Source organism: Chionomys nivalis, chromosome 24 (genome assembly GCF_950005125.1).
Source record: "Chionomys nivalis chromosome 24, mChiNiv1.1, whole genome shotgun sequence".
In the NCBI taxonomy this organism is placed as follows: domain Eukaryota; kingdom Metazoa; phylum Chordata; class Mammalia; order Rodentia; family Cricetidae; genus Chionomys; species Chionomys nivalis.
Window position 1 is genome coordinate 19,886,325 of NC_080109.1, and position 13,063 is coordinate 19,899,387.

The 13,063-nt window shown below is 43.3% G+C and overlaps 1 protein-coding gene across 1 annotated transcript in view; it reads left to right on the forward strand.

The window, feature by feature from the left end:
- Wwtr1 (WW domain containing transcription regulator 1) overlaps positions 1-6,446 on the forward strand; it is a 109,593-nt gene extending 103,147 nt beyond the window's left edge. The window contains exons 6-7 of the mRNA XM_057757144.1: positions 1,136-1,248; positions 2,940-6,446. Coding sequence (XP_057613127.1) covers positions 1,136-1,248; positions 2,940-3,124 — 298 coding nt within the window. The 3' untranslated portion in view covers positions 3,125-6,446. The remainder of the gene's footprint in view (positions 1-1,135; positions 1,249-2,939) is intronic.
- Positions 6,447-13,063: the final 6,617 nt, after the last annotated feature.

Genomic DNA, 13,063 nt, shown 5'->3' on the forward strand with positions numbered 1-13,063 from the left:
CCAACAAATTATCCTTGAAATAAGATCAAGTTCCTGTGAATTGACATATGTCTCCTCCATGCATACCCCTTAAATGGTTAAAAGAGTTGTCATTATTTTTGAGAGGTAGTATGCAAATACTGCATACCAAGATTCAATGATGTTTCTAAATTATATTTCTAAACGTTGCACTATAGTAATAATCAAATAGGCTATAAGAATCTTTGTAAGTTATTTAAACTAATAAACCATGGGTTTGGTTAACAGTATTACATGGTAACATGTATATAAATATTTAAAGGGAATTTTTCTTATATAAAGTATTTGTCTGACAAAAAAAAAAAGAATCTTTGTAAGTACCTTTAAATGACATGTTTTCTTATACTGTGCCCATATCAACCTGTCTTCAATATAGTCTCACAGTCATTCAATAATTTGGCTGTGAGGTAGATGGCAGGCTATTTCTGAAGGGGTCTGAAGCAATAATTCCCCTAAAGACCAATTTCAAATCAGGCATATTGAATGACTGTGTGCTGTATTTTAAAGACTAGAGAAGTAGAAAGAAAACTAAGGTGCCTGCCATCCAGGCTTGCTGTATGCCAAGCATTGTTTGAGACCATCTCCGCCACCACTCGGTGCCTTTCTTCCCTCCATTCTTTCCCCAGGCACAGCCACTCCTCGGAAAGTGGTGTGTGGCCATCCCAGGGAACTTAGCTATTTTTCTGGAACCCTTTCCCCCAGCCTCTTGAGTGTTGGGACTGTAGGCATGGACCACCATGACTGGCTATATACATACTTCTTTTATCATTAATGTGTATCTCTATGAGTGTTATTCAGCACTATTTTTCTGGGTTTTAAAATTTCACATAAGTAGTATCAGGTAGCATAATCTGAATATAGAATAGGGCTCAAACGGTTATTTTGTGGCAAGGAAATCAACACCCATGTATATGGTGAGTAACCAGTTTTATTTGCATATAATTTGCATATGATTACTTAAGATCAATTATACGTTTCAAAATTAAAAGGCCCGGTAGTATTTGTCCCTCTCACCGCCTGAGTTCTGTGACCGCGTTCTGTGACTGTGTTCTAGCTGTGATGTTTATTTACTGGACTCATGTTAAGGTCTCCACTTATTTTCCTTTCTCCTCTGTAGAGGGCCCTATCATTCAAGGGAGCAGAGCACGGACAGTGGCCTGGGGTTGGGGTGCTACAGTGTCCCCACAACTCCAGAGGACTTCCTCAGCAACATGGACGAGATGGAAACAGGTGGGTACACAGCCTGCAGATATCATTTTCAGATTGTCTCCTTGGTTATTGCAATCCGAAAATCCAATGGGAAACAAACCCTGGACACAAAATGCCAGCTAAAAGCCCACTCAATCCACAGGCGCTACTGCTACATAGCAGACTTCTCAGAGTTTATGCAAATATGGCTTCAAATAGGTGTGGGCTTTTTAAGCCCACCACCATCCTTTTGGTATTGCCCTTTCCTCTTAACCATTCTGTACTTACCTGGAGTGGGGTGACTGCTGTACCCCCTTTTTAGTTGTAATGAATACTCCACTCTTTCTACTGGAATTTAGACTACTTTTGGTTCTCTGAGCACGCTGATCTTTTCATGTTACTTTCTGGTTTGGGGAAGGATTGACAGTAGGTATGCAACTAAAAGCTCAGAGGGTTCTAATTAATTATCAGCTCCAATTTCTTTTTTTTTTTTTTTTTTTTTTTTTTTTTGGTTTTTCGAGACAGGGTTTCTCTGTGGTTTTGGAGCCTGTCCTGGAACTAGCTCTTGTAGACCAGGCTGGTCTCGAACTCACAAAGATCCGCCTGCCTCTGCCTCCCGAGTGCTGGGATTAAAGGCGTGCGCCACCACCGCCCGGCTCAGCTCCAATTTCTAACATAACTCCCTCCATCAACAATTGGCAAAAAGACAACCAGGTTGACTTCCTAGACCCAGCGTGTGCATCCTATAAATACGTCCGAACTCTTGACATTGTCATCTGCTAACTTTACATTTGAGAACTGCATGATTGAGGGGGAAAAAACTGGAGGGCTGGAGAGGTGTCTCAGTGGCTAAAGCACTGGGTGCTCTTCCAGAGGATCACGGTTCAATTCCCAGCACCCACATAGCAGTTCACAGTCGCCTGCAACTCCAGTTCCAGGGGATTCAACACCCTCACTCAGACACGCATACAGGCAAAACACCAATGTACATAAAGTAAAAATAAATAAATAGTTTATATTTTAGTGTTGGGACACATAGTATTTAGCTTTTCTTTTCTTTTAATTTTGAGGCAGGATCTCTATGTTCTCTGGCTGTCCTGGACTGTGAAATGTAGGCCAGACTGACCTTGTACTCTGCCTCTGCCTCCCAAGTGCAACAGTAATAGCAATTAAAGGGGTGCACCACCATCCCCAGCTCACATATGTAGCTCCTTTGTGTCTTGCTAGCCAAGCCCAGAATAAATGACAGCATACATATATGCTCTGTGTAGATGACTTTGCCGTTTCTCTTCTATTATTCATGACAGAGAAGCCGTTGTTGGACTGGAGAGATGGCTCCATGCTTAAGAGCCCTGGCTGCTCCTCTAGAGGACATAGGCTCGAGTCTCACTGCCTATGTGGTGGCTCATCACCGTCTGTTTCTCTAGTCCTGTGGATACATTTATTCTCTCTCCTGGACTCTTCAGGCACACACGTGTTGCACAGACGAAACATGCAGGCACAATACCCATATAAAATAAAATGTAGCTGGGCATAGTGGCACACACCTTTAATCCCAGTACTCAGGAGGCAGAGGCAGGTGGATTTCTGTTAGGACGAGGTCTACATAGTGAGTTCTAGGACAGCCAGAGCTACATAGTGAGAGACCCTGTCTCAGAAATAACAACAAAGAAGCAAACAAAATTTTAAAAATTTAAGAAGGAAATAACAACCGTCCTTCCTTCTTATTACAGGAGAAAATGCAGGTCAGACACCCATGGCCGTCAATCCCCAGCAGACCCGCTTCCCTGATTTCCTTGACTGCCTTCCAGGAACCAACGTTGACCTAGGGACTTTGGAGTCTGAAGATCTGATCCCCCTCTTCAATGATGTCGAGTCTGCGCTGAACAAAAGTGAGCCCTTTCTAACCTGGCTGTGATCGCTCCCATGGTAACGTGTGGCAGCTGTGACCTGACCTTTCCTGGGCCTCGTGGAACAAGCGCCGGAGCGAAGCAGGTCCACAGGTGTACTGCTCCCGGCCTCCATACCCACACTCCTGGTCCATGCAGCCAGCTAATCATTGCCTGGGCTTGACTTCCAAGAATTTAAGTGACACATAAATAAACGTTCTCTTCATTTTCCGCCAGCCTGCATTTCCGTGACAGATAGTGCAGAATTGATTAAGCAGAATAACTTCTTAAAAATCCCTGCTACCCCATGGCTTAGCTTTATAGGCATTAGCTAAAATTCATATGTCAATTGATTGTAAGCCATAAAAGCTGACCCCAGGCAGTGAATTCTGACTGGCAGCTTGGTCCAAGAAACGTGCACGAGACCCAATTTGCAGTTTCAAAAACTGTACTGTTAACCCTAGTAACAAATGGTTTAAAACTTATTTAACTTGATCTTAAAAAAAAAAAAATCATTGTATAGTTAGTAAATTTCTGTTGTGTGGAATACGACGCAGTTTGGGATCCATGCTGGCTCTGATGTCTACTCTCATTCTGTATTTACAAAGGCACAGAGTCCTAATGTCACCACTCTTCGCCATTTGACCGCGGAGCACCCAGCGGCTCGGTCCAGCGTGCAGAAGGGCCGCTGCGGTATTTGTCGCAGGTCTTGCATGACAGGTCATGTGAAAGAGACCAGTTTGGTACTGACATGAACAATTATGAAGCCAAACTATTTTTTTTTTTAATTGCAACCTGTATTCTTTGCAAAATGCAGCTTGGGATTTGATGTTTGTTTTATGAAACTCTGTCATTTTGTGGCTATGACAAAGGGCTGCCGAATGTTTTTTGATGAATCAGTGGCAACTATTTTTGTCTTTTGACCTATTCGGAAAACACCAGGCCAGCGTAGATCTCAGCCTGACGACACGCAAATTAGCTGTTGCATTTTGTACTCTGAGGCATTATCAATTCTGCTTTTGAGGTTTCAAGAGCTTAAAAATGATCCTGTCCGTAGAAGTGTTTGAAGAACGAAACAGATGTCTGACTGTGTACACAGAAAGGCCTTGACAGGGCATGTCGTCTAGATTTGTGCTTCCGAGCAGAGCAAGATTGATTCCTAAGTATGTTATCCTAACCCCTTTGCTAAGTTGGTACAAAAAGGCATAAGATATGTACTCAATACCTCTTATGTAACCAACTTTTTTTTTTATTATCTCTTAAGGACTGAGAGCATCGTGTTCATTTAGCAGGCGGTCTGCCCGCGCTAGCAATGAAGTCCTTAGCTCTTTATTATTTTGAACTGACATTATTTATAGTGTATGAATTTAATCTCCTTTTTTATTTTTATTTTTGCTTTTTGAAAAACATCAAGAATCCGAGAGGAAACTTTCAGTGTCCATGAGGGTGAGGGCTTTGTTGTTGAGGATCTTTAATAAGATCCCTTTGGTTTATTGGAATATAGATGCACAGAGTACATTTGGTCGTGGTGGGAAGAGGCAAGTGAAAGGTCAGAGACGAAGCTGTGGAATATGCCAGAAAGGCCAGTCGATGGGAAATGAGCCAGACTCATCAGAACCCCTCAAAAGCGAGGCAAGCAAGACGGGGCGAGAAGTGCCCTTGAAGAACAAAGCAGCAATTTTCTCTCAGCCTTCGTACCAAAAGACCCTGCTGTCAGAGAGAAGAGGGTTAGGGTGCACTTTACTGGGGAGGGGCAGAGAGGAGGAAGGGGCAGGGCTGTGGCACTCTGATGCTCTCTGTCTCTGTGCTTGCTAAACACGTCAGCAGACAAGAGCATGGGCCACTGTTGCATCCAGCACTCTGAAATGATTTCTCTTTCCTTGGAAGAGCCCCAATTAACGCCCAGTTAACTCCTTGAGCACTCTGAGAGAGGCAAGTTGGTATTTATGTTGCTACTAGGTTGAAAGGGAGCACTCTTTCTTTTTCTCTTTTGTTAGCAAAAATTGCAAAAAGAGTTGTACATTCTTTCTGAGGAAAATCAAAAACAAACCAAAACACAAGGGACCTAACAAAACGCGACAGTGTTACTGTATTTAAAAATATTTTTATACATGCATTTCAGGCTATTAAATGTAAAAAAAGATACTCTTTTTTTTTAAAAAAAAATAGTTAAATCATTGATGGTTTATGTTGCCAGGTTTTAGGAGCCATTTTATAATAAGCTTGTGGCATTATGAAATATTAGAATAATTTTTTAGTAAATTAGTTTAAACCTTTTTAATGAATATAGTATTTTTCTAGAATAAAATATGGCCCCTGACTGTTTACTAATAGATAAAGCCAGATATAATTTCTGTTGTTTTTTTAAGACTATAAAATATGGCTTTTTAAAGAGAGCTAAACTTAGAAATCAGAAGTCAGACCTTTTTTTCTTTCTAGTTCTGATTGAATTCAAGACTTCATGTGTGTTAGGCAAGTGCCTTGCCGCTGAGCTCCATCCCCAGCCCTAAGAACAACCTCTCAGTGGTTCTCTAGCATTACTGTAAGTATTAATAATTTCTAAGAATTCATAATAAGGTGCTATTCATATACTATCTCATACTCTAAGATGACTTGTCAGACTAGCTAGTCTTTCTTCGTCCTAAATCAATACATTTTTTTTTTACCATATCATCTCCAAATTTTGTCATAGAATAGACAACTTTAAAAGTTGGATTTAAGAAGAAGAAGCAGCTTTTCCCGATAAGATACACTTTAGTGAAGCATTTCGATAGGGAAAGCATCCTGCCCTTTTGTTAGCATCGGGGATTTCTTTTTTAGGCAGCATTTCACTGTAGTCTCTAGGATGTAAGATGTATTTCTTTCAGTGATTTTCCCAGTGTGTGAGAAGCACATAAAACAGAACTAGCTTTAGCCCCCTGGGCACTGCTCAGAAGAAAGGAGTTTGCAGGAGGTGACGTGAAGTGGCTGACGGAGTCACTGAGTGCTGTGTTCTTACAATGTAATTAGAAGCAACTTCTGAAAGGACAACTTTTGGGAAAAAAATGGGGGGAAAAACAAGCCATTAAAAAAAAGAAAAAAAAGGAAAGCTATAGATTAATTTAATGGGAAAAGGGTGATTGACAGAGACCATTTCCCTGATACTGTATTATATACGTGCTAATACTTTAACTTAATTTTTTTTTTTAACTTCTACATTTTATCAAATGAGACCTGTGCTGTTGATTTCTAATCCAGTGTGTTCTGCATACGGGAAACATGCGGCCAAATCCATCAAATCAAGCCATTTTATCTGGAGTTTGTTACAGGTTTTAATTCTCAATTCTGTATTAAAAAAAATAAATACAATTGAACTTCCACTTGGGCCTTTGTCTCTGTCATGTGGTGTGGTTGTTTACTGGGGGCTTGGGGTAGAAGCAGAGAGGCTTCCGTAACCCCTGGCAGTCAGTGAGAGAGGCAGGAAGACAGATTCTGTAGGCAAATATTCTTTTAAAGGTGTGTATTTAAAAAAGAAACAAACAAGCTGGGCGGTGGTGGCGCACGCCTTTAATCCCAGCACTCGGGAGGCAGAGGCAGGCGTATCTCTGTGAGTTCGAGGCCAGCCTGGTCTACAAGAGCTAGTTCCAGGACAGGCACCAAAGCCACAGAGAAACCCTGTCTCAAAAAAACAAAACAAAAAAAAAAAAAACAAAAAAAAACAAAACAAAACAAAAAAAAAAGAAACAAACAATAGCCAAACCCTCCCCAGCCTTCCAATACCCTCAGCAGAAGTAAATACACTGCAACACACTGTCATTAATTCTGGGCTCTTGCTTTGCTTCCTGTGGATACTGTGGTTTCCCACACCTACCTGCTCGCCGTACTGGAGGGGAACCCAGCTAACTTGCCATCGCCCCAGAACTGGTCTTAGGTGCCAGTTTTAAACAGAGCTTTACAGCCATGTTTCTTCACCACGTGTTTTCTGTGCTGTGCCGAGGATGAAGTCAGAGTCTTGCACGTGTTAGGTAGATGCTCTACCACCAGGCTGTACCCTCCAGCCCTCTTACTCACTTCTAAGGTTATAAGGCCTTTTTTAAACAAACAGTTCCATTTTTTTTTTTTTTTGCATAGCATTAGCACGGCACTGTTAATGCGTATTGAGCATGCGCTACACACTGGCCGTTCGCAGAGCACTAAAGCGGATTGTCCAATGCCATCTAAGTCCCTTTCCAGCAATGCCGCTTTTCTCACATGGCTGCAGATGAAGGTGTCACTGTGTGAAGCTGGTAATTCACACAGGGTCATGCAGTACACAGCCAGTGTCTGGGGAGCCGCTCTTCCTGCCGTGCTTTGGTATTTTAAACTGTAAATAATGTATTTCTGTAGGGGTGTCCCTCATTGTTCTCTGTGTGCTGCAGTGAACTGTCAGCTTGTGGCCAGGAGAAAGCTCCTGAGACGGAATCCTTCTTTAAAATGTATGTGCCTTTAAGTTTGATAGATTCTACTGTTTTTCTTAAAAATGGCTGCCAGCCTACTACAACACCCTACAACGTGTACGCAAAAACCCTTGTCATTGCGGGGAGGTGGTGGCTCACACCTTTAATCCCCACCACTCGGGAGGCAGAGGCAGGTAGATCTCTGTGAGTTCAAGGCTAGCCTGGTTTACAAATTGAATTTCAGAACAGTCAGGACTGTTACACAGAGAAACTCTGTCTTGTACAAACAAACAAACCAACCAAAAACCCCTTGTCACCATAGCTAGTGTAGAATTTGGCATTGTGCGCCTCTTACATCTTTGCAGATATGATAGATGCAAAGTATTTTACCCACATGCATTGTGTTTCTTGTATTACTACTGACAACAGGATACATACTGTTTCTTTAGTGCGTGATGTCAGTTCCCAGCTCACCTGTTATTTAGTGGATGAGCCAAATTGCCACTAGAGGGCAGCAGATGGTTTGTCTGGGTGTGGTGACAGCTTTGGTTTAGAGCACAGGCTAGGGCATCATAAAAGTGGAAAAGGTAAAGATGTGTGGGGCAGACATTCCGGCTTGCATCCTTTGATGGAGAGATCTCTGGGTTTTTAGTGATAACGAGGTTATTAAAGACAAACTAGGTAGGACTAAAGTTATTCTAAGAGCGGCTATAGCAGAGCGAATGGCTGGTCCACCGTAGACATATTAATTTGTTAGCTATAAGCTTAGACGTTCTCAGACTTCTTGACTCTACAGGAGGCGAAGGGCTGGGAATCTGCACGGAGTCAGCAAGCCAGAACGCCCTCGTGTTTGAGAACCACGACCCTTGCTGAGGCCAGAAGTGCATATGTTTGTTTGCCTACTGTTTAGTTTATAACTTATATACAACTATGTCCATTCTAAATGTCTGAGTTTATTATAAAACATTCATAAACAGGAATTAAAATCATAATCACCATATTAAAGTTACAAGGCAACTTCCCATACTGATCTGGCTGACAGTGGCCAGAACAAATATCAATTAATGCTATCTAAGTGGTCCTCCGTTCCACTGGTGTTAGGATTTTGCTTTTCCACCAGGCTGTAGGAGGCAGCATGAGCCTCTGTAGAAGTTTTGTTTTTGCTTCAATAACAATGTCATGAATTCTCTTTCTCTCTCCTCTGTTTTCCTGCCATCTTACAATGTTAGCTTTTTAAAGATTTACTTTTGTTTTATGTGTATGGTTGTTTTGCCTAGATGTGTGTCTGTGCATGCCTGGTGCCCTTGGAGGCTGGAAGAGGGCATTGGATCTTCTGGAACTGGAGTTACAAATGGTTGTGAAGCTGTCATGTGGGTGCTGTGAATTGAATCAAGGTTGTCTTGAACAGTGGTCTCAACCATCCAATTTATCTCTCGAGTTCCCCATTATTAAGTTTGATGCTTGTTAAATGTCATATCTACTGCATATGATCTTGAATATCCCCCTCCCCCTGCAAACCCATGTATTAAGGACTTTCTTTTTCTCCTGAGTAGGACATATTCTTTAATGACCACTTACTATGTTCCTGGCCCAGTACACAAAAGAAGCACACATACTGTTGAGATCAAGTCTCTGAGCTCAAGGACTCCTTAGTCCAGAGGAAGGGAATTACACCTCCTAAGGAAGGAGATGAATATAAGAAGAGTTCTGAAAGAAAAAGATGTGGGGGAGGGGACAGGAGACACAACAAACATCTTGGCAACCTCTTATCTTCCAGGGATTATGAACTAGGGGCAAGAATTATAGGAAGGAAAAGTATACTATCTCATTAAAGGAATAATTATTCCACCCATCTCTTTGTCATGGTTTAAGGTAGCCTGCCTTCCTAGGGGTAATCTCTTGGCCAAGTTGTTAATCCTGTCCAACTGTAATGATAGGTATCCACTCAGGTCAGGGGTTCTAGTCTTCTGAGCAGGAGTTTCCCCTTAATGGACCTTTATTGATATTCTAACAGTTTGGATATTCTGTTTCCTCCCTAAAGGTTCATATGTTGAAGGTTGGTCCTTAGGTGGTGTTATTATTGAGTGGTGATTGGATTATGAGGCTGCTAACTTCATCAATGGTGAGTTCATAGCTGAATAGGCTGTTAGAAAGCAGGGTCTAAAGCCAGGCGGTGGTGGTGCACGCCTTTAATCCCAGCACTTGGGAGAGAGAGGCAGGCAGATCTCTGTGAGTTCAAGGCCAGCCTGGTCTACAAGAGCTAGTTCCAGGACAGGCTCCAAAACTACAGAGAAACCCTGTCTCGAAGACCAAAACCAAAACAAAAAAAAAAGATAAGAAAAAGAAAGCGGGGTCTAGTTGGAGGACATGGCTCCATTAGGGGTATGACTTTGAAGAGGATATTTTATCCCTTCCTGGCTGCCGTGAAGCAAGCAGCTTTCTCCAGTGCTGTCCTTTTATACTGTGTTTCTGGCTTTCCGTAGACTTAAAAGCAACAGAGCCAGATAGATGCCTTACACTGAAAGCATAAACCCAAGTAAATCTTCCCTCCCTTATTACATTGCTTATCTCAGATGGAAGGAAAGTGACTAACGTAACCAGGGCAGGGTAATTTTGTAGAAAGGCAGATATTCCCTCCCTAGTGTCAGTCTGCATTGGCCTCCCCTAACTCTTTACAGCCCTGCACCTTTTCTTTCCTTTCTCCCTCCGTCTTCACTCTGTTCACGCCTCCCCCAACTCCTCTCCCTTCCTATCTCCTCCCTTCCCTTCCCGTCCTCTGTGCTTTCTTAGTCTCCCTTCTTTCCTTCCCTGCCTCCATAGTGTGTTTGTGTCCTGTCTTCCCTCTTGGATGGTTAGCTTCCACAGACTACACAACGTTCTAGAATTTTCTTTCCCGTTTCCCAGGGGTTGTGTTCCAAGCAGCCTGTGACTTGGTGAATAGCTTGCACACCACATGTTCAAACCATAGCCTTCAGCCCCTTTCTTGCTGCCACCCGGTTCTTGGTAGACTGAAGACTGGTGTCTGTCTTGAGACTTTCTATCTGAGCATTTGTTTTTTTGCCCATTTTGAGACCTCGTGGAGCTACCCTGTCCTCCTTGAGTTGTTCAGAGCGGAGCGGGTCTCACTCCTGGGCAAACACCACCAAGGTTTGGACAGCAACAGGAGGAGCTAGTTTTGCTTTGCTTGACATTTTCTTTACTTAGCCCCTCTTGACAACCTCATGCCTCTGGCTGGTCTGCTTGGCTGACGTCCCCAAAGCCATTCCCTTCTCTACCTCCATTGCCACGAATAGTCCCATTTTCACAGATTATGTGGATGCCACTAGTGCATGTTTTAACTTATTAAGTTTATCCCCTTTCCTAACATTTCCCTTCCCCTGTGCAATTAATCTCATGCTCATGGGCAGAATAGGATGCTAAGGCACACTAGACAATCCCAAAACAGCCCGCATCAAAGAAGAGTGCTGCCGGGCGGTGGTGGCGCTTGCCTTTAATCCCAGCACTTGGGAGGCAGAAGCAGGCGGATCTCTGTGAGTTCGAGACCAGCCTGGTCTACAAGAGCTAGTTCCAGGACAGGCTCCAAAACCACAGAGAAACTCTGTCTCGAAAAACCAAAAAAAAAAAAAAAAAAAGGCCGGGCCGTGGTGGCGCACGCCTTTAATCCCAGCACTCGGGAGGCAGAGGCAGGCGGATCTCTGTGAGTTCGAGACCAGCCTGGTCTACAAGAGCTAGTTCCAGGACAGGCTCCAAAACCACAGAGAAACCCTGTCTCGAAAAAACAAAACAAAAACAAAAACAAAACAAAAAAAACCAAAGAAGAGTGCTGTGGAATTCAGGGTTAGAAACCAAATGAGGCTGGAGAGAACACAGTTTTGTGAATGTCTAAATGCTACATTTTAATTTTAGTAGTCCTGCACACTGAGATCCCTCCAGCCCTATGCTTAATTGTGACAAGGATGCTTAATCCCCATCTATTCTTTCTACTCATCTGTGGAGTTCCCCTACATGTTACGTTAGGGTCACAGTTTCCACCTCACAAGGAATGTGATAGAATGCAAAGCAGGAACTCTGCACCCCTGCTCAGAAGTCATCCTCTCAATTGTGTTAAGACCCCACGGTGGCCTCTCAAGCATGTGTTTGTCAGATGCTGTCCTTGCCTCTGTGGTGACTTGAAGGAGAATGGCTGTCATAGGCTCATGAACTTGAATATGTGGTCCCCCATCGATTGAACTGCTTGGAAAGCATTAGGAAGAGTGGCATGTCACTGGGGGTGGGCTTTGAGCTTTCAAAAGCCACACCTTTCCTGGTCTCTCTCTCTCTCTCTCTCTCTCTCTCTCTCTCTCTCTCTCTCTCTCTCCGCCTACCTACAGATAAAGATGTAAATCTCAGTTACTGCTCCAGTACCACGTCTGTTTGACCGTTTCCAGGTGCCCCAGCATGGTGGCAATAGACTCTAACCCTCTGCAACTGTGAGTCTAAATTCAACATTTTCTAAAGCTATCTTGGTCATGGTTTCTGGTCAGGGCAATGGAAATACCTGGGACAGTCTCCGCTCGAATACTAAGCGTAGCACACTCAGGTACTCGAGTAAACAACACTAAGTTTGCTGCTATGAGAAGGAAAGTTTCTGGAGTCTCTGAACACCCCTCTGCAGAACACCTCTCCATGCTCCCCACACAAAGAGCCAGAGGTAGAGGGAGGGAGGGAAGGAGAGAGGGAGAAAGGGAGGGTCCGAAATATGTACACACATATGTGGAGAGGGATGTCTCCAGGGGCAATTCCTCTCATCATCTTCTAGCTCCCCCTTCTAAGTCTACTTATCTGATCTTATGGAAACAGGATTGGCAGCATGTCCTAGGTGAGAGTTTGTCAAATACTTGTTTCAGTTCTTCATGTGTAAAGCAATGAGACCAGATATGATGATGACAGAGAGTCAGTGAAAGCCCCACATAACTGGTCCTTGGATGCCCGTTTCCATTTCCCTATCAAAGACCTTGTGAATTTGCTATGATGGATGGGCGCTGTCCTGAGCGCTGTCATCAGACCGGGCTGATGTGCATGTGCTCCAAGCAGGTGGAGCTCCTAGTAGTGCTGATTTGGCCTGATGGTACTTCATCCTGCTTGACAGGCTATCATCTGAGACAATGGTGGCGCAACGTGGTTGGTCCCAGCATCACCTGAGTGTTCAACTTAAGTAGGGTTTGGAAACATACAATTATAGAGGATTTCCTGGGTACATTTGATATTCAGCCACCTTTCAGAACTGATGGTATAAACTGAATTGAAGTGTGTGTGTGTGTGTGTTAAAATCTCCCAGAAGACCCCAAGGACCCATCTGCCTGGCCAAATGGGCCATATTCCTGCTGTCAACTGAATTTCAGGTCTTGAATATAATCACTTTGCTCACAGAGTTTATTGCAATGCTATGATAAGAGCAAAAATAGCACATGGTACTTTGCATCCTCAGGGCCCGATCGTTAGGTGGCTAGCACACAATAGGTGTGTACTGGTTGGTTCTGTGTCAGTTGACATAAGCTAGAGTCATTAGAGAGG